Raw genomic sequence first — 19,623 nt, 5'->3', positions numbered from 1 at the left:
ACAAACATAACTGCGTGCTAAATTAATCTCTGGAACTCATTTCACCTTACACTTAAAATTTGTTAGTCATACAAGGAATATTAACTCCTAATATTGTATTATACAGAGGCTTTATTACAATTTGCATTGCAAAAATTACAAAAGATACGAGAAAACTAATGAATTTAGATTTATATAATGCTCAATAAAAATAACCTAATTAATACAATTATTCAAAAAAATAAGATTTTGTAGACTGCGTTGTAGATATCTAACCTAATCTGTTGATGATGAGTTTTTGTTTTATCTTATTTATTAATTTAGTGTTTTCTAATAAAACAGACATATTTTGCTTTATAGTTTTAACACAAATGATTGTATGATAGTTTTTTTTAAGTAGTATTCTATTTAATAATATACATTATACTTATTTTTTGTTATCATAGTTACTCGGGATATCTCTATTCATACAATTATTGTTAAACACACGTTTTAAAAACAAAAAAAATTATCAAATTTTAAGATGTAGATGATACCAACAAGGATTAAAGATATGTGAGAGTAGTTGTAGTAATTTATTATCAACACAATTTTAGTTCTCAAATTTTCTATGTACTGTTCTCTAAAACTATTGTGAAAAAAAAATATAATTGATTAAATTGCTTAATTCGGGGAGTTGTTACAATATCGAAATGATATTGTAAAGAAGTATACATTGTCACATAAGCGTGCTCATTCATACCAATGGATCACAATTTTGTAAATGTTTTTTTTTTTTAATAATAAAAAACAATGTAATAAATAATGAATATTTTTACTCAGGGGCATATTTATGGAGGTGGCTGAGGAAACTCCAGTTGAAGTTTAATATAATCAAGTTTTTATGCCCCTGTTTTTAATGTTTGCATAAGTATACAAGTAAATATAATTATATAATATATTAATTATATTTGTGATAATTATAACAAAATAGACTGCAAACTACTCGTGACTGTAAAGTTGCTTTTATTTTTTAAATCTTCATTTAAAAAAACAATTTTTAGTGATTTTATATTGGCGTAAACATATCACATCAATAAAAGTGTATGAAATTATTTTATTTAATTTGTTTAAAAATTACAGTAATTTTCTTTGTTTTACCTAAAACCAGATTAAGGATCAATGGCCAATTTCGTTCTAAAGCATTACTAGACTTTTTTTTAAACGGTGCATTTAAAATTAAATTATGTAAATTATTTCTGATATTAAAAACGTAATCCACAATCAAAATCTACTTTTGCAATGATTTGAATCACTTGCTCTAAAAAAAATGTTTTTATAACAAAGTTAGTATTTTTGATTAAATATTGTTTATTACAATATTTTTTTTTTTATAATGGTACAATATACATTATGAAATAATATAAATATTTTTTAAAAATAATTAATGCAAAAGTTGGATCACAATTTAGATTTTGTGGAGGACAATCCAACCGGTATAAATGGACTTGGCAGCGGATACAAGCGGTGTTTCTTTTTGAAGTCTGTGATGTCCGTAATAAATGAAATCTGAAACAAAAATTTGACATTGATTCAATAACTTCAAATAAAATTTATTTATGTTACATTTGAAGAAATATACAAACATTAGTGCTAGCCAACAAATTATTATCTTCTACAGATGCGTTAGCAGTATTTTTCAGAGTAGACTTAACGTGTACAGCAAACTTATGTCTTTTCGGCCCAAGTCGATTGATTTGTTCCTATATTATAATATTACAATAAGAATTAGATGTGTTTAAATTAAATATCTATTATATTTTGTAGCTTATAACACAAAAAGACTTACGCAATAGAATTGTACGATATCGTTTTTCTTAATAGTTTTTAATGCTTCTACTTCGATTAGGGATCTGTTGAAGTTGTAATCCTGGGTGTCTATTTCTATCTGATACACGCCAGCCTGTTTCATCAATCCCTTGGGCTTTTCCAACAGCTTGACAGCTAAAGCGTCTTTGTATTTTACAAATTCTTCATCTGGCATTTTATCCAACAAATCCTATAATTGTTGATAATTTTATTAATAATAAATCACAAATATGATGTCAACAATCAATCCAACACCAACCTGAATAGTATTCAAATAGTTTTCTATTCTAGAATCAACATACATCGGAGTGCGATCGGACTGCACAATTATACGTAAATTTAACACTCCGTGACTTCTGCTCGACGAACTAAATACAATGTAACCGAGTTGTTCCTAAAAATATCAATACACACATGTTGTTACAGTTAAAATACAAATATGAGCTTCTTCGCAATCACCTGTGTACGAAGTGTATTGAAACAAGATTCTTTGATTATCTCATTAAACAGACTGACAACCATATTATTCAACGTAGACTGAAGACCGCACTGTAAATGAATGTAGACACACGAGCTACTGTGATGATCACTCGTTGTTTCAAACAATGCATTTTCTCCTAAATTTTTTTAGAATAATAAAAACCAAACTGAAATGCCGTGTTTTATAATATCAAAAATGATCCTTTTAATAACTCAAAAACACTGACCATCCTCGATTTGGACTTCCCTAGATCTCACCATCTGGCGAGGTAATAGTTTACGGAATCCTTGGCGAGTGGTAAATGGAGTTTCCAAAATTTGTATAAGATCTAAAGCTTTCTATAATTTATTCTTAAATTAATAATTGTGGTTTGATGAATAAAAAAAAATGTTAATAACAAATATATATTTACAGCTTTATCAATATTTCCATAAATTAGGGACTCCATGAACATGTTTGATAAGAATTTTCCTGTAAACTCTTCAATATTTTCTATTTTCACATCTGTAAAAGCATAAAATCGTAATGCAATCTTGTTTTAATTTTTTTTTACAGTCAGATCGTGATATTGTGATTTATATAATTCATGTACACAAATACTTTTCTATTAAATAAAACTTATCAGTTTGGAAGAAATAAGTAAACAGTTCGAAATTAAAATGTATTACCTTCGAGAGACGCTAATAACTCATTTGGTGTCCAAGCAGCTTCTGATAAAATAACTGAGTTGTAACGCATAGCGCTGTGATAAGGCTGTTCCATGGCAATATTCTTCAAGTCTCTAATTTTCTATAAATAATTTTTAAAATTGTTATTTGTCAATTATTCATAGTATTATGAATAAAAAAAATAATAGCCATTTACTTCTTCTTTGATTATGTCAAATCTCAGTGGGTCACTTTTAAACGTTAGCAGTTTGTCAATTGTTTTTTTTAATAATATGTCTAATTTGTGGTTGAATCCACTCAGTTGCATCTACGTACACAGATATTAAATTAATAAACAAAATTACATAATAATTGATATTATATGAAAAAATGTACCTTAAAACCGTAACTACTAGGCTTAATGACTAAATGTAGACTAGCTCTAGTTGCATCCCAAGTGTATTCAGAAAAATCTTCATTGAACAGTCTCACAAACATACTCATGACATTGCAATTGAATGGATCACTCATTACAATAGGACTAAACACAGAAAAACCAATTAAATTTTTTTAAATATTAATTTAGTTCATATTGAAGAAAAAAATAACAACACCAAAATTACAAAAAATTCTTCTCTAATTATCCAAACAGCATTACCATAACAGTAATAGATTTCACAAACATTAAAATATTTTTTATTATTTAAATTTTTGTTTGTAACGTGATATTACCTGAAAAAGTCAATAGAGACAAAAGCCTTAGGAAAACGAAATTCGGTATCTTTTTTAAACCAAGATCTCAAAATCTTTGATTCGTGAATAATGTGCGGATGTTCTGGTTCCTATAAAATTACGATTACAATTATAATAAATCGCACAAATAAATTATAGTCCAGTTAATGTACGTTTTTTTCGAGAGGCACCAAACTAAAATCTGTAGCAATAAATTCATTTTTGGATGGCATTTTAAAATCTTCTAACGTGTCTTCTTTTTTCCATTCCTGTAATTCAGTAAAATTTTAAGTTTTATATAAAATAGTATTTATAAGTAAAGTCAAAATCAAAATTATTACATTTAAAGTCTCGACTGGAATTTTGCTAATAGTGTAAGGTGTCCCGTAATATTTGTCAACAGAGCTTGTTTTATCTTTAAACACGTTGGATACAACTGTAACTCTAATAGGAGAAAAACCAACAAAAAGCTAATAACTATTATGTATCTAATAAAATCGTATTAGCTACTCTGTTTCGTACCTCATATTTTCTGGCCTGAAGTAAGTCAAAAGTTCCGTAATCAAATCTGGTCTCCACTCTTTTATTAAATATTCTGCAGTTAAAACATCTTCCAATTTGTAATTCTAAACAAATACATAAACATAGGTTTTTTTTTTTACAACCAAAATAACTAAATATTTTTTAGCATTTTTTTTTTAATTAGTCATAAATATTAGTATACATACAATCATGTGGGAAGACAGACGATATACATAATCCAATGGCGATCCTTTATCTTTAAACTGAAATTGCATCGCACTTATTTCTTTATTTTCTTGGTGAAACCATTCCTGAGGGCCCTCGCGTTTCAACATATTGACATACTATAAAACAAAAACAAAAAAAAAACATATCAATAAACATATTTGTTAAAAGAGTAAAGTAAAAAAGAATACCTGAAAAATTAATTTTATTATGTCGTCCACATGATCGACACCTTGTTCCGTTAGATCAACATCAATATCGAAAAGTTCAATGCCTCTAGCTTCAAATTTGTTGCCTGCCGACAATTTACTGGACCATCCTTTCTTTTTCAACACGGTCAATATACTGGAAGGTCCTTCGTGACCGAATAACGCACTCAAATATCGATTTGGCTGAAATTGAAATAATTTATATACAAATTTTTTTGACAGAGTAAGTTAACTTACCATGCTTTGGTAGTATTCGTTTTGGTCTGGGATTAGAAAATTAACTGATAGCGCTCTGATGTCTTTAACAGGTACTACAATAGTCTTGGTTCCTAGTTGTTCCTCTGTATAGATAGGATCCGTCCAGACTGGCATGTCGACTTCTCTCTTTTGAATGTCTCCAAACAAATTTCCAACGAGTGATTCCAGAGTATCCAAATCCTCTTTTAAAACAAATTGATCGTTTTTAACAATTCATTTTTAAAGTTATCAAGAAATATATTTTATAAATACAAAAAAAATTTTATTTATTTACCTTTTCCTAATACCGAAAGGAACATCAAATGTGACGAGTACCATTTTGAATGAAATTCCAATAACTTGTCGCGGACACTAATATTTCTTGAATTTGGATTATCCCACAACGTTTCTTTTGTTCCTATAGAAAATATATAAATAGAATTTGTAATTTTGTTCATAGTTTAAAATGCAGCTGATACACTAACATGATATTTATTTAATTATGACATTATTTTATTCGTTTTATGGGCGTTATTATTATAAATATGAATATAAATACAAATTATTACTCATTTGTATAGCTTCATAATTAACAAAAAAAATTCTATGTAAATAAACATATTCAAATAAAATAAGCTACACGTGGAGCATATAAATAAGCATTTAATATTGAAATATGATTTTACTTTATTAACAAAGTTTTCCTAAGGATTGTAAGTGTTATTCCACAACTTTAATTATCATTCAGTTTTTAATAACATAAATGTTACTCGAATAAAATTGTGTTTATACAAGTTATAACAACTATAAGTTATTATTACTATTAAAATAATGTAAAAATTAAATTAATATTTACCTGTTCCAAATTGATTGTAAGCATGATTTGAATCAGCAGCATTTTTTTCGAGTTGGGCCAAACGCCAAAAATCATCAGCCACGTTTTTCTCGTGCTCTGAATTAACAGCATTGATTTCTCTTTCTGTTGCACTGGTGGTGAACAACGGTTCTAGGAAAAATTGTGCAAATCTAATAAAGCCCCCCAAAAAATTGTGTTTAGTTATAACAACAAATGGTCTAACCACATTAAATGTAAATAAAATAATTAAGCAGTGATCTTAACCTATCTAAAGATGGTTCAAGTGCGTCAGTCTTTGTGGAAAAATAATAATTTGTGTGATCGTTGGCTGTATAAGCATTATACGATCCTCCGTTTTGAACTAAGAACTGTGTAAATTCGTTCTCTACTGGATATTTCTTCGTTCCCAAAAACAGCATATGTTCACAAAAATGAGCTAAGCCCGGCAAATCTTTTGGTTCACTTAAGCTTCCTAAATAAAAAAATATTAAATTTATTTTTATTAAAATTAATAATAATTTCTCAAATGGCTTTTCTCATGAGTTTAGCTAAATAACTAAGTATATTTTAACAATACTAAAGTTGCAGGCTAAATGTTAAGCCAAACTGATGAGAATAGTCATATCATAAAAGTTAAATTAAATGATAAAATATTTTTAGTTACAATAAAATTGTAACTATAAAAATCTACATAAGTACTCATGTGTATCGGACTACAAAAATTTAAATTTTCAAAAACAAAACTATTTTGTAAACATTTTAAAATCTTGTAAATGTTCAAAATAAACACAATAATTATGGAAAAAAATAACAAAACAAAGAATTAATATTTTAAAAAACGGATGTAAATTAGTTTGATTAAATTTCTCGTATGATATTTACGTGTAATAAAATCTGTTTAAATTGAATATATTTGAATATTAAAACCGATAACATGTATCTTTTATTTTGTTTAGAGATTTTGTATTTTTTTTTTTTTTTTATGTTACGTAGGTAGTTAGTATAATGGACAATTAACATAATTATTAATTTAGGTAAATATTACAGAACATATATCCTACCGACAGCCACAGACAACGAAGCGGCCGATTTGTCTGTATCAGGATCGCTGATCAACAAAGCGGTCAGACCATTCTTCAACTTCAATCCACGATAGACCCGTGAATCTCCAATTGACTTTTCGATGTTCTCGATACGTTTTTCAACCTTGTCGGACATGGCCAAAGGTAGTGATTTGCCTTTAAAAGAAGAATACGAATATTTGTAATTGCCACTCTGAGACAGCCGCGCTCGGTTGCCATGTTCGGTACAAGTCGCCGCCAGCAGCAGCAGCAGCAGCAGAGGCACGCACGACCACAGACAGCGCATGGTTAGCAATGTAAACCAGCTTTGACGGCCGGGTTAGAAATCGAGAAAGGAGCATTGTGTCGGTAATGACTGGGCAAAATATTGAGATTTATAGATTGATAAATCACAACCCATTGCTCGTTTACCAATAGCCACGGTGTATTTCATCGTTCGTTCAAAATAACATAACGAGTGTGGGTCACATCGTGTGTTTCTACGCAATTTCCGGCGGATTCTTAAAAATCAACGAAAAGATATACGCGCTTTACTTACCTTAAAACAATATTAATTCTGCAACGCGCAAACAAATCTTCCAACGACACCAGGATAACTTTAATTCACCTATGGACCTATCGGTATCAATTCGCAAATTAGGTTTTTCTTCGAAAATAAAACAATCATGAATTTATAATATCAATAACAATATTCCATTTACACGTCGTTATCACGCGATTCACAACTGTTCGGTAAGTCGTCGCACAGGCGGGAAAACGGTATTTTCAAAACCGGTATGTATAATACTGTCGTGTTTGAAACGATGGTTTGTAAGTACCTAATGTATAAAAAAAAAGTATATCAAGTTAATACAACGGAAGGCCAATGAACGCGAAATTGATTTTTTAAAAATTCATCTCGCGTCGTTTATAGGATGCGTAAGTATAAATTTTTATTGAGACGTTTACGCCGAGGTCAAATTTATGAAAATACTGTTCAATCTTGACGTATTTCACTGAGTATTGATGACGATGTAAGATCGGCAAATGTTCGCACTAATAGAAATATAATATGATCGTTGGTTAAATTAATTGGAACACTAAAGCCTATAATATACGTCATGTATTAATTATTAATTGATCGTATTCATTAGGTACTCTAAAAGAAACATAATATGTTATATTATTTACATTTCAATAGATGTTTATCGTGTTGAAATCAAACATCTTCAATGAATAAATTCAAAAAAATAAAAAAAACAATTTTTTTTTTTATAAATTTAAGACTATCAAAATCATGATAGTAACGATTCAAGAACAGTACGTCCGCCAATAATTACCTATATAGATAAATGTATTAATGTGTAATATAATATATTATAATATACATATTATGTGAACAAAGACATTATATCTATCATAAAAGTAGTGGCGTTTTTTTCAATTGTTTTTCTTAAAGGGTCCCCAAACTCTGTTTGCCTGAGACAGCCCTGCCTCTCTTCAATATTACAACCAGTGGCGCTAAACCATCCACTACATCTGAGGGAAAACATACTTTACACCTACCTACCCACCAAAAAAAAAATTGCCTCATAACATAAAAACATTATTTATTTTAATCCTATAGCATGACCACAGAATAAACGAAATCAGCCACCCATCTTATCCACTAAATCAATGGGGTATTTACCCTCCCAGACACTCGGCATTGATTGCATTAGTAAAAACAAATTTTTTATATTGATATAGATGGCCGTTATCACCAGTTCAGCTAAAAAAATAGTTATATAATTAGTTTAACATTACCAAAATCATAGACTAAATTATACTTATAGCTAAAATTATAAGAACGGCCATGAGTTATGTACCTACTGCCTACGTTAATAAGACCGTACGAATTAGCATTCTACACACTGTAACATGAAGTGGGACAAAAGATACACATTTTAAGACGCGCGTGGAATTGTATAGATTTATTCATTTTCAAACGTATTCAACTCATACACTATCATATACAGTATATCGCTATAATTATCCAGACAGTCGTCAAAATGTTAATAGATTTGTGTTTGAAAATTGATAATTCATATTACAAAGAAATACTACAAGCAAACCCGCAGCAGTGTCATTACTCATTTGCGATATGATATTATAGGCCACATTATTAGTTATTATCCGTGAAAAGTACCAATGGCATAGTGCACGGGTATCAAAAGTGCACTGATAATTTTAGTTTTACAGAAACGACTAATTCTAATACCAAAATCACTTAAAAAATACAATTTTGTAAGCTATAACCATTAGAAAGAATAAGTGGACAACACTTTGTCAACTACGCATAATGCGTTATTATATAATATATATATATATATATATATATATATATATATATATATATACATAATATACCTATAGGTAGACATTTCATACTGAAATCATTAAGAAAATTTGTAGAGCATAATGTAGTATAAAAAATAAAACAATTAACGACCAAACATTTTAATGCAATTTTTTAGTAACAACAAAAAGTATAAAAAAATGTCTTTGAGACATGGGTTAATATAATATTTTATTTTATTGTATTAAAAAAATTCTATAGAAATCCTGAATTCATAATATAAAGAATATTTGCGCGTAATGTCAGATTAGATCATGAATTCCGTGCTTGTAATACAACCATAATAATGTAATAATTATTGTAACTATAAAGATATACTCGCGATACAACGTACTAACCACTTAGAACTTTAATAGCAATCATCAAAATTCTAGTCGTTAATAAAAGTTAATGTCCAATGAGGTTAGTGTGATTTAAAAAAATTAAATGGTGCGTTACATAACCGATCTCTTGTCTATTAGAATGACAGAATAATTATAAAAATGTCCTACGCATAGATAATATTATAATAGGGTGATTATTATTGATTATTTAACGATTGGTTAAAATATTAATTTAACAGAACATCGTTAATACAGCATGTCCTGAATGACTATTGCGCAGCGTGTAGTGTATAATTTCCATTGTATTTTGCTGTATGGCGGAACTCGACAGTTTAAAAAGAGTATATCCCTAAAAGTTAACCTTTTTGAAAATGGCCAAAGTTTATTTATTTCAACACTTAATAATCATTTCGATTTACCTACGCCCGCGAATGGAATTCTAGATCATACTGTGTACATACAACCTAAGCAATAGTGGGATCTTAGTGATTGCATTTTGATGGTCATTTCACAACTACAATAAATTAATCAGCCTAGGGTCCGTATCGCAGCGGACTGAATTTCATTTCTCCCTTATAGTAATATTGTTATGTAACCTTATTATTGTAACAATACGCGATAACAAAACGAAAAAAAAATCGAGCCTTACCCAATGTAGCCTACATAATGACGTGCAAATCAAGCAAGTCCAATAAACACAAAAACGCTCCCTTTGTTCTAAGTAGAAGCCGGAGAGGCTTCCACACTAGGAGGCAGATTGGAAACCGCCATAATATGACAAGCATGAGACTTATCCAAATCATATTAGTAAAAATTGTTTTAAAGATTTGCGTTGAAATTTAATATAAAAAAAATACAAAGAAAATATTTTTTTGTTTAAACAATTGTCTAACCACAATGACACGTATTATTTTGAGTCATCACCAAAAATTGAATTTCGATTAAAAGTTATACCTTATAAAAAAAGTTTGTATCTAGAAAAAACTTAAGTTTGTAAGCCTAAGCACTGACAATACTGCATGACTTCATGGTACGCAACCAATTTTGAAAGTGTTAAGAAGTGAAAAACTGGAAGGGGGACATTTTGAAGCGACATACACCTGACTTGTTAGTATGATCATTGTGATTTTTACTAAAATAAAAGTTAAGGTGAAAGATGTATATAGTGCCCTTCGTTGAAACTCTTTGTAAATTCATGCCTGGCCTCAAATTAAAAATGCACTCGTGATCCAATAAATGTTAGACTTGATAGACTGCTAGTGTATTATCAGATAAGCGCGTATTAGGAGTCCACGATATTAAACATTAATTTTTTAAACAAAGAACGTTATCGTAACCCAAAATAAAGCACATTGTTCAATACACTTCGTCATTTATTTATTTAGGCGTTTGGTATAGGCACTGGAATAATATATGCTTACACGTTAATCGTTAAAATAATATTATCACCACTTAAATAAATCGTTGTAACTTTTAATCAATTTAGAGTTGTCATGCGTACATCAAATTTGCCATATAAAACGTACAATTATTATACAATTACGCGCAAGAATCATTGTAAAATTGAATCGACTTTGTTGTTTTTTCAAGGTATAGCAACTTATCTTTAGCAACTAAATTTAGTTAAAAAATTAAAACAAGTGTAAAAAAAAGTGTTTTCTATTTGCGAATATAAACATTAAATTTGACAAAAAGTCATTTTTGTAAAAACTTATGTCGTTATTGAAATGTCCGTTTCAACTGTGCTACTTCAATATCTAGGTGTACCGACCGTTGGCTCTGAGTACCTATACATTTTACAAGAATGACCGTTTTAATTTCAATACTCAAATACATTCTTTATAGTATAATAACAACGTGTTTCAAATACATTGTAGGTACTGACCAACATAGTAATAATAATAACTATCGTTTAAACAGCAAGTTTATATTGTGTTACACCTGAACTACCTCTGAATTCTGAAATACCGTTAGATGGTGGTTTAAACAATAAAAATGATTTACAGTTATTATTCAGGTTATCCGAATCCTATGTCTTCCAAGTGCCGACCACCGCCCACTACTTACAATATATTATTTTGTTGAAATTCTTTAGCTTAAGCCGATATTACACTACTGTAGTGTAATAAACACCCCAGTCCCAATGTATTTTTTTATGGTTATTCACGATTTTTTTTTTTTTTAATTGAAAACCCGATATCAATTATTAGGGCATTAGGCATGTTCTCAGTGAGTGGAATTCGTGTTAGGTACATACCTACCTATGTATATTAAGCTCTTGTACACGGTATAATGACCGCACAGGCACAGTCAATTAATTACTGATTTCCAGTTTAATGCGGAACCGTTTCTTTTTTTGTCATTATGTGCGAGTACATTTTAGTTTTTACTTCGCAAGGTGACATTGGATGTATATGCTAAGAACTATACCAACTGTACGTAGTGATTTCAGCGATTTTCACGATCATGAACGACGATTTAACTATAAAATATTACACACACACACACACACACATATACAATTACACACACATATATATATATATATATATATATATATATATATATATATATTACTATAATTACAAGTAATTTTAAGTTAAACCGCTTTAAGTTAAAAACTGAAATGTTGGTTGTACACGCAGTAACCGCAATTAAACAAACCATTATTTAAACCATAAACGGTGGTTTTGATGGATGTTTTGTCGTTTGTATTAAAAAAAAAATTTATACTTGAAAAACGTCTCTCAAAAGACGTTTCACGAAGTGTACGTAAACGTTTTTCAATCTTCATAATTTACCACGTCAACCAAAACTTGTATTGTACATTTTTTACCTGTAAAAAAAAATTAAATGAAAATTGTTATTACACAAAAAAAATTCCACATCCATGGTTAACAAAAAAAAAATTGTTTTCTTCAAATGTATAGGATTTTTCGCTTTCCCAGTTAGTGTTCATTTTACAACCGTACAATTATTCAAGGCTAAAAACGTTTCGAAATGTATCGCTTTAACGTTATTTCCTAACTTTTTTAATCAAATTAATGTCAATTGCGTTGAGGATTACCGGATTAGTGCGCATCACACTACACAAATAATAGGTACGATTGTCGGTGACACTGACCACAACTCGACATGGGTGTTTAGCTGATTTTATTGTGTTCAAACAATGTGGGTCTATTGTTATTCTAAATAGGCAATCATGGATGGGCAGCTAATAAAAATAAAGCGATATTATCAAAATGCATAGGTGTAGGCACAAGACAGTAAAAAAAGCATTGTATGCATTGTATTTGTGCGACTGGAAATTTAAACAAAAATATACTAAAATAAAATACATTGGACATTTCGTAAATCCTATTATTACACACAAGTGATTTAATAGATTCAAAAAATAAAAAACAAAATTATTTCCGCAAACAACATTTTATAATCTAGTATTAAACGAAGCGCACAGTAGAAACCAAAGGTTCATTTTACATTGTTTCCATGTGACATACATTACATTGTAATAATATATACCTCATGGCATTTAAGCACCTTAAATTTAATATGATTTCTCTGAACCTTGGTAAGCTTCAGTCTGCGAATTTCACAATGAAACAAAGCGAAACAATAAGAATTTGTTTTTTAGCTAATAGACCTAATATAATACATTATGTATGTATATTTATATATCATATACCTCGTGCATAATGAAATGAGCACAAACAAAAGACGTATCCTCAAAATCGATTAAGTTGGGATTAGGTTCATACTACCAGTCAAATGGTATTGATTAATTTGGCCATTAAGTTTTTAAAAATTATTTTTAATAATTCTGTAATACCCTATCCTACACTTTACAGCTCACTGCTCAGGTTATGTATATGATGTAGTTCAATAAATATTTTATCAAGTTCTCTTATGTTTATCTTGCCAGCTTAGGGCACTTTGGTCGTCTTATTCAAAATTTAATTTTAAAAAACCTTTTAAAACAGATGTTAAAAAAAAAAACAGAATCAAAATTAGATGCCTTATGCTTTCTGAAATAATAATCATTTATTTTCATAAAAATATACACACAAATAATTATTTTTTTACTCGTGTATAATGTATATAATATATTGTAGTATGGAGTTAAATGAGATTTCATTTTTAAATGAAATAGTTTTTTTTTTTTAAATGACTTGGTATGAGCAGTTTACGCAAGTCATACAGTGATCATTATTAACATGTGATTATTATTAATTTTTTCAATTTAAAATTAATTTATACAAAAATAACACTCCGAATTTTTTTTCGTTTGTGTAATTTTATGTTATAAATAATTACCCATAAATCATAATAATTATACCCATTATAAACTTAAGTTTTAAATATTGTAATTATGATTTTGGATAAACGTTTTTTTTTTTTGGTATTTCGACCTTCTAGGAAATGTATTATATGCAATATATTAAGTGCCCACCTAGCCAAGATGGGGTTTTAAAATACATTTTCCCCGTACTATATAAAATTCAATTTTTTGTTTTCGAGATAAAATAAACACATCGATTTTCATACGTATTTTATTATAAGGCACCATACATACATTTGTTTGCTTTCAGGCCTACTTTAAACTACCTTTGTTATAGATTCTAATGAGTTTGCTGTTTAATAGTTATCTAATATACATACACGTTAATATCGGCCTTATCGGGACTATAATGTAATTTTTGTGCTGATAAAATGAATAATCCAAAAGTTATTAATGTTTGTTTTGATTTCAGCTTTATAATTATGTTTTTTATGAGCATGCTAAACGAACCTATGTTTAAGAAAAATTAAAAAATACCTTAAGTAAATAGATTTTGTCACTATGTGCGGAAATGATCCTTTTTTTTTTGCGAAATCGTAACAGGTATACCCCCCTGTAAAGGCATAATAATATAACATATGACAACAATGGCTGTATTCAGTATTGTAATATAGTATTTGTAAGAAGTTTTTTGATAATTCGTTAAAGATAAAGCCATTGCAGTGCTTCAATGGCAAGTGTTCAATGTTGTGTTAATGATCAACGTAGGAAAACAAATGAACATGGTATTATTAGTTATGTCATAAAACAAATTCAAGGTCACCCAATTTATAAAACTATAATCAAAAAATCAGAGTTCATGTCTATTAAAACAATATAACTAAATATATGACTAAAATATACATCAACTCTTAGTAAATTATTAAAATTATACTTAAAAATATTGCACATCTTCATACAATAAAATATTAGGTATGAATATTATTATTCATTGTTAATAATTTTTTTTTTTTTTAATTAATATATTAAATGGCTAAAAATAAAAATAAATGGTTGTTATTAATCTTGGAAAGCGTATATCCTATCTGTAAATGATTGACCTACATAAACATGTCATTAAGTGTGTTTATATATAACATCTAGTGAAAAGCACGTAGGTATGTTAAAATATGGAAATTAGAGATAATAAACATATTTAAATGATAACATTGATAATACCTACTACGAGTCTAATTTTACATCATGGTCACACACGATAGATGTTGTCTTATTTTAAGATATAGATGTTGAACTATAAACGACGATATCTTTAATAATAGGTTTTATGTTTTAAACATGATTGAAGACGTCATACATATTTCTATAAGTACTTTGAATATAAATTAATAAGTAAATTATACTCTACTGATCCTATGTTTTTTTCAAAAACCACACCCATATAATATTTATTCTTTGAATGACCATTGACAGTAAATTTTAAACTAGCGATAGAAGCCAAATAACGCTTTAAAGAACATATACGTTTAACTAAGGTCTTGCATTTCAAGAAGTCTTAAGGTTGCCAAACTATTGCCAGAGAGGAAACGTGTTTTTTTCTTTGGTTAGAAATCAAAATATAAATTAATTAAATGCAGTACATTATTACTATAAAATAATAGTAAATCTTGACATTAAACATTTCTTGCACGGCCGGTAGGTATATAAAAACTGTAAAACAAAACCATAACAATAGAAAAAATATAGATATTATAAATTATAGATAAAAAAATGACAAAAGTAATTAATTTGTTATCAGAAAGTTCCACATGTTTTCTTAAGAATGGCCTTCATGATATTGTTTGTCCTTCCTTTCACAATTTGCATGAGCAAAATTTTATTGAACAAAACTTGAAAAGACTTAATTGGGCTCAGAGTAAAAAAAAAACACGAATTATTGTTATTATTGTCTAACGTTTGTAGTAGTGCTAATAATTATAATATTTTTGAAATATTATTTTAACTAGAGTCTAGATAGATCATGAGTCATAAAATCCTTTAATGCCTTCATATTCAAAGTTATTTTTTGTGTTATTGTTTATATTCATTATTCAACCATGTATTATATAATTATTATATGTAATTTGGATGTGGTATAAATATACTTATTAAAAATTAACTAATTACAATAATACGTCTAAGTGTATACAACCGACCAACATTACTTGATATTCTTGATAATAGTTATTGTGCCCGTATCGTGATTTAACAACATAAATTACCCTCATTTTATTATTTTTAGATTTTCCTAGGCGTTATAATTGCTTCTAAAAAAACTACTATAGGTATACAAGGACTTCAATCTTTCAAAAAAAAAACAAAAAATTATCGAAGCTGAAGCCCCTACTGGAAGTTTGCTACTTTAATAATTGGATTTTTACAATCTACAATATTTGGACAAAAGGTCTTCATTGTAAATGGCCTAATTGTTCGTAATTCCTTTTAGCTAAAGAAGTTTAATTAATTAGCGATAATTTAGATATCTCTTATTTGTAATAGATAGTAAATTCCAAACTAATGTATGAAATTGGGAAAATGCCGAACTTCTTTTATCAAATGTACTTAACCTTAAAAATGTTGACTTATCCCCTTCAACACAAAAATATAAATGTACATGGTACCTTATAGCTGGTGGTGACATTAATAATGATATTACAAAATACAAATTGTTTTTCACTAGTAACGGTGAGTCAAACCCCTAAATCTTCAAGAGTGTATAAAATAATGATACTAAATAAAAAAACTAAAAACTAATTTTTTAAAATTTTAATTTTTAATTAAAAAAATTAAGTTAATAGGTGACCAATACTATTTAAAAGAAACACTACAGTAATTTCGCTTATGCTAATGATGACTATTACCACAATTACTAACAATTATTTTAAAACAGCCTAAATTGCTTCCATACTAAATTAAAGATTTCAGTATAGACATTTTTTTGTAAAAATGATCACAAAGTATAACAACTATTGGTAATTTGTAATTATATTATTACGACAACTATAAATATATCTACAACTAGGAAAGCATAAACGTTATTAAACAAATAGGTTATGTGAAAAACCATTTCCATCTTTTTCTGTTACTTAAAAATTACATGAGCATAGCAGTAATTAAGAATAATTATTAAACTTTTAACCATCGTTTTACTCATTTTAAATAATATTTAAGATTTCACTGAAAATGTATGTCATTTTTTTAGTACCAACTTTTTATTGGTTATAAAAAAACTAGTGTAGGAAATTTAAGGTCGCATTGCATTAGTACGATTTCAAATTTTATCTTAGAAAGGTGCTAATTAAAAAAAAAAAAATCAGTATGTACGGGACAAATTTATATAAGTACAAAAATGTACTTAGGATGGTTTATGTTTTAGGATTTACCTCATATAGCCTTCCCTTCATCGTCCAACTCTTTAATTGCGTTTGTTCAAAAGTGCCAAATAATAATGACTCAATAAGAGAAACACGGATAGTTATTAATAGATATTTTTGCTTGAACTTTTTTAACATGGTTAGACGATGACGAGAGTGGTATAAGAATTTCAAATCATCAGAACAGTTCCAGGCGCAACTACACAATTCATTTTCGGTAGGACGTACTCTTATTGGACCTTGTTGGGAATATAAATATTTAATTAATTATACAAAACAAATTTTGGGAGGATATTCATTTCTCATCCGGGTCATTGGTATAAAACACCACAAAAGAAAATTTTATTATATTGCAATGTTATTCACGATTCAATGATAAAAGAAAACAATGTTTTCATCAATTATTACTTTACAACATATCGGATGTTATACCAGCCAGTGGTCACTTCTTCATTTATTTCAGTTTACAATCCAAAATACAATTATAACTTGACATATTATAAAATAATATATTCGAGAAGAATAAAAAATATGAAGCGATAATCTCATGCATAATGTATTTGATCTTCTCGTGGGATTTTATGTTCGCAAAAGTTGAGATTATATTTTAAAATCGACGGCCTTACTACGTCCAATATACCAGCTCTCGACCGATCACAAATTCAGCAACGTTGGGCGTAGTTAGTACTTGGATGGGTGTGAAAAACAAATTAATAAAAAAAATCCAGATGAAGCCTTACATCGAGGTCTTTGAACAGGATATATTATTATTATTGTACAACGGCACAAAACCCATAACTCAAAAACATTGAAATATGCAACAAGAACAGGATATAGATACACTAGAATATATATATATAATTACATGCCAACAACCAACGAGTAGAAGCTCCGCCCGCTGATAGTTAATGCGAGTGTTATACCTGTTATATAGCTGTTGCAACTTGCAATTGAATCCGAAAAACTAGAACGTTGAATAATAATGGAAAATTAACAGTAGGTATAATAGTATAGAACGTACAATACAGCGTGGTAAATAGTGATAAAGGTATGTTGTTAAATAAAGACATCTTTGTTGTGGCTCTGCAGGATACGGTTTTGGTGTCATCTAATTTGTCAGGTTCTTTGTATTTAAAAGCCCGTGTGTCCACGCCCGACCTTGCACTAGAAACTATAATACTGCCGAAACGGCCGGTAGCCTTAAACAAAAATTCACTACATCCTCTATATAAGATTCGATAAAAAAGAACAATATTGAATACCTTTTCCGGCTTAAGGTTAGGTTACTTAACTAGTTATCATCGACTACTTGAGGCGATAAAAAATGTAATAGCACCTCACGTTGATATACAAAATTAATTTTTTTAAATCAGATGGTTTCATTTTTACCCTAACTATACGTAGACATTAATTTTAATCTAAAAAAAAAACAAGAAAATGCGAATAACGCTTTGTAACTTGAGTGATTAGATTCCAGGAAAACCCCGATATTAAAAAAAAACTAACGTCTTGTATATAATAATATCAAATAGGATGTATAGGATGAATTTCCAACGGGCTCGATTAAGCATAGGTCGGCATAAATTTACATTTACCGCCTTCTTTGTTCTACGGCCCGCCTATGATACAAATTATACTGAACAGTAATATTATACGTTTACACTTAAGTGATTCATATCAGGTTTAGGTTGTTGGAGTTTAACCGCAGCAGTAGAATAATAATTCTTCCGGCTGTTGATTTTGTTTTGAATAAATTATTTGTTAAGTTTCCGATAATACATATCTGTATAATAATATTGATCGTGAAATATGAGCGAAACAAAACGGTACCTACATAACTGGTTTTGCTTTGTTTGTAGTTCAATGTGCCCATTAAAAATATTCCATGTAATTAACCCGTAGTAGGTGATTTTGTTGTCAAAAATATTTTCTACCGTATACAAAACGTCGAAACTTTAAAATATATGTTAAAATACTGGTGTGAACATATATATATATATATAAATAATTTACTTTTTTTCCCCTACGGATTACACTTTCAATCGATAGTAGGTAACCTATTCAATTTCAATGAAAATATTCTAACTTAAAAACTAATTTAAAAAAAAAAAGCTAAAATATGTCATTTGAAAAACTTTCTTTTGATGTTTCGTGATGACATTTTTTTTAGCAAGTAATCAAGTTATCAGTTTTAATGGGCTATAACTTCACAAAAAAAATTTTTATTGTGAAATATTAGGAGAGTGATTTTGTTGTCATGTGTTATGTGTTAGCTTTAAGAACCTTTTTAAATTATAAAATTTTGATTAGTTTTCAAGAAACATTTGTTTTAATAAAAAATTGAAATATCCTACCTTAATCAAATGCAAAACAAATTCACGAGGTAGTACTAAGAGTTAAGCTAGGGATTAGAAAT

At 28.6% G+C, this 19,623-nt stretch overlaps 1 protein-coding gene across 2 annotated transcripts; it reads right to left on the bottom strand.

Moving 5' to 3' along the window:
• Positions 1–1,278: 1,278 nt before the first annotated feature.
• On the bottom strand, positions 1,279–7,526 carry LOC126840285 (insulin-degrading enzyme). 2 transcript variants are annotated; one of them, XM_050575925.1, is made up of 22 exons: positions 7,357–7,526; positions 6,798–6,974; positions 6,001–6,208; positions 5,737–5,906; positions 5,176–5,298; positions 4,881–5,083; positions 4,626–4,826; positions 4,416–4,553; positions 4,210–4,313; positions 4,029–4,131; positions 3,861–3,956; positions 3,688–3,797; positions 3,352–3,496; positions 3,173–3,283; positions 2,977–3,097; positions 2,721–2,812; positions 2,535–2,646; positions 2,287–2,444; positions 2,087–2,221; positions 1,808–2,017; positions 1,605–1,721; positions 1,279–1,527 (listed from the first exon to the last, which is right to left on the bottom strand). In XM_050575925.1, exons 2-22 carry the CDS (start codon positions 6,952–6,954, stop codon positions 1,420–1,422), a joined length of 2,922 nt encoding a protein of 973 aa, XP_050431882.1. In that variant the 5' UTR covers positions 6,955–6,974; positions 7,357–7,526; the 3' UTR covers positions 1,279–1,419. The 2 variants fall into 2 exon arrangements, with proteins under 2 accessions (XP_050431882.1, XP_050431880.1); XM_050575923.1 differs by lacking the exon at positions 7,357–7,526 and having other exon boundaries at positions 6,798–7,120.
• Between the last annotated feature and the right edge of the window lie 12,097 nt (positions 7,527–19,623).

The sequence above is a fragment of the Adelges cooleyi genome, unplaced genomic scaffold, assembly GCF_023614345.1.
Source record: "Adelges cooleyi isolate 19-005CV unplaced genomic scaffold, UGA_ACOO_1.1 ACOO_flye_CR_arks_rails_tigmint_CR_PRNA_376, whole genome shotgun sequence".
Classification (NCBI taxonomy): Eukaryota; Metazoa; Arthropoda; class Insecta; order Hemiptera; family Adelgidae; genus Adelges; species Adelges cooleyi.
Note: the sequence above shows the minus strand (reverse complement) of the source record. Positions and strands in the feature narration are given on the sequence as shown.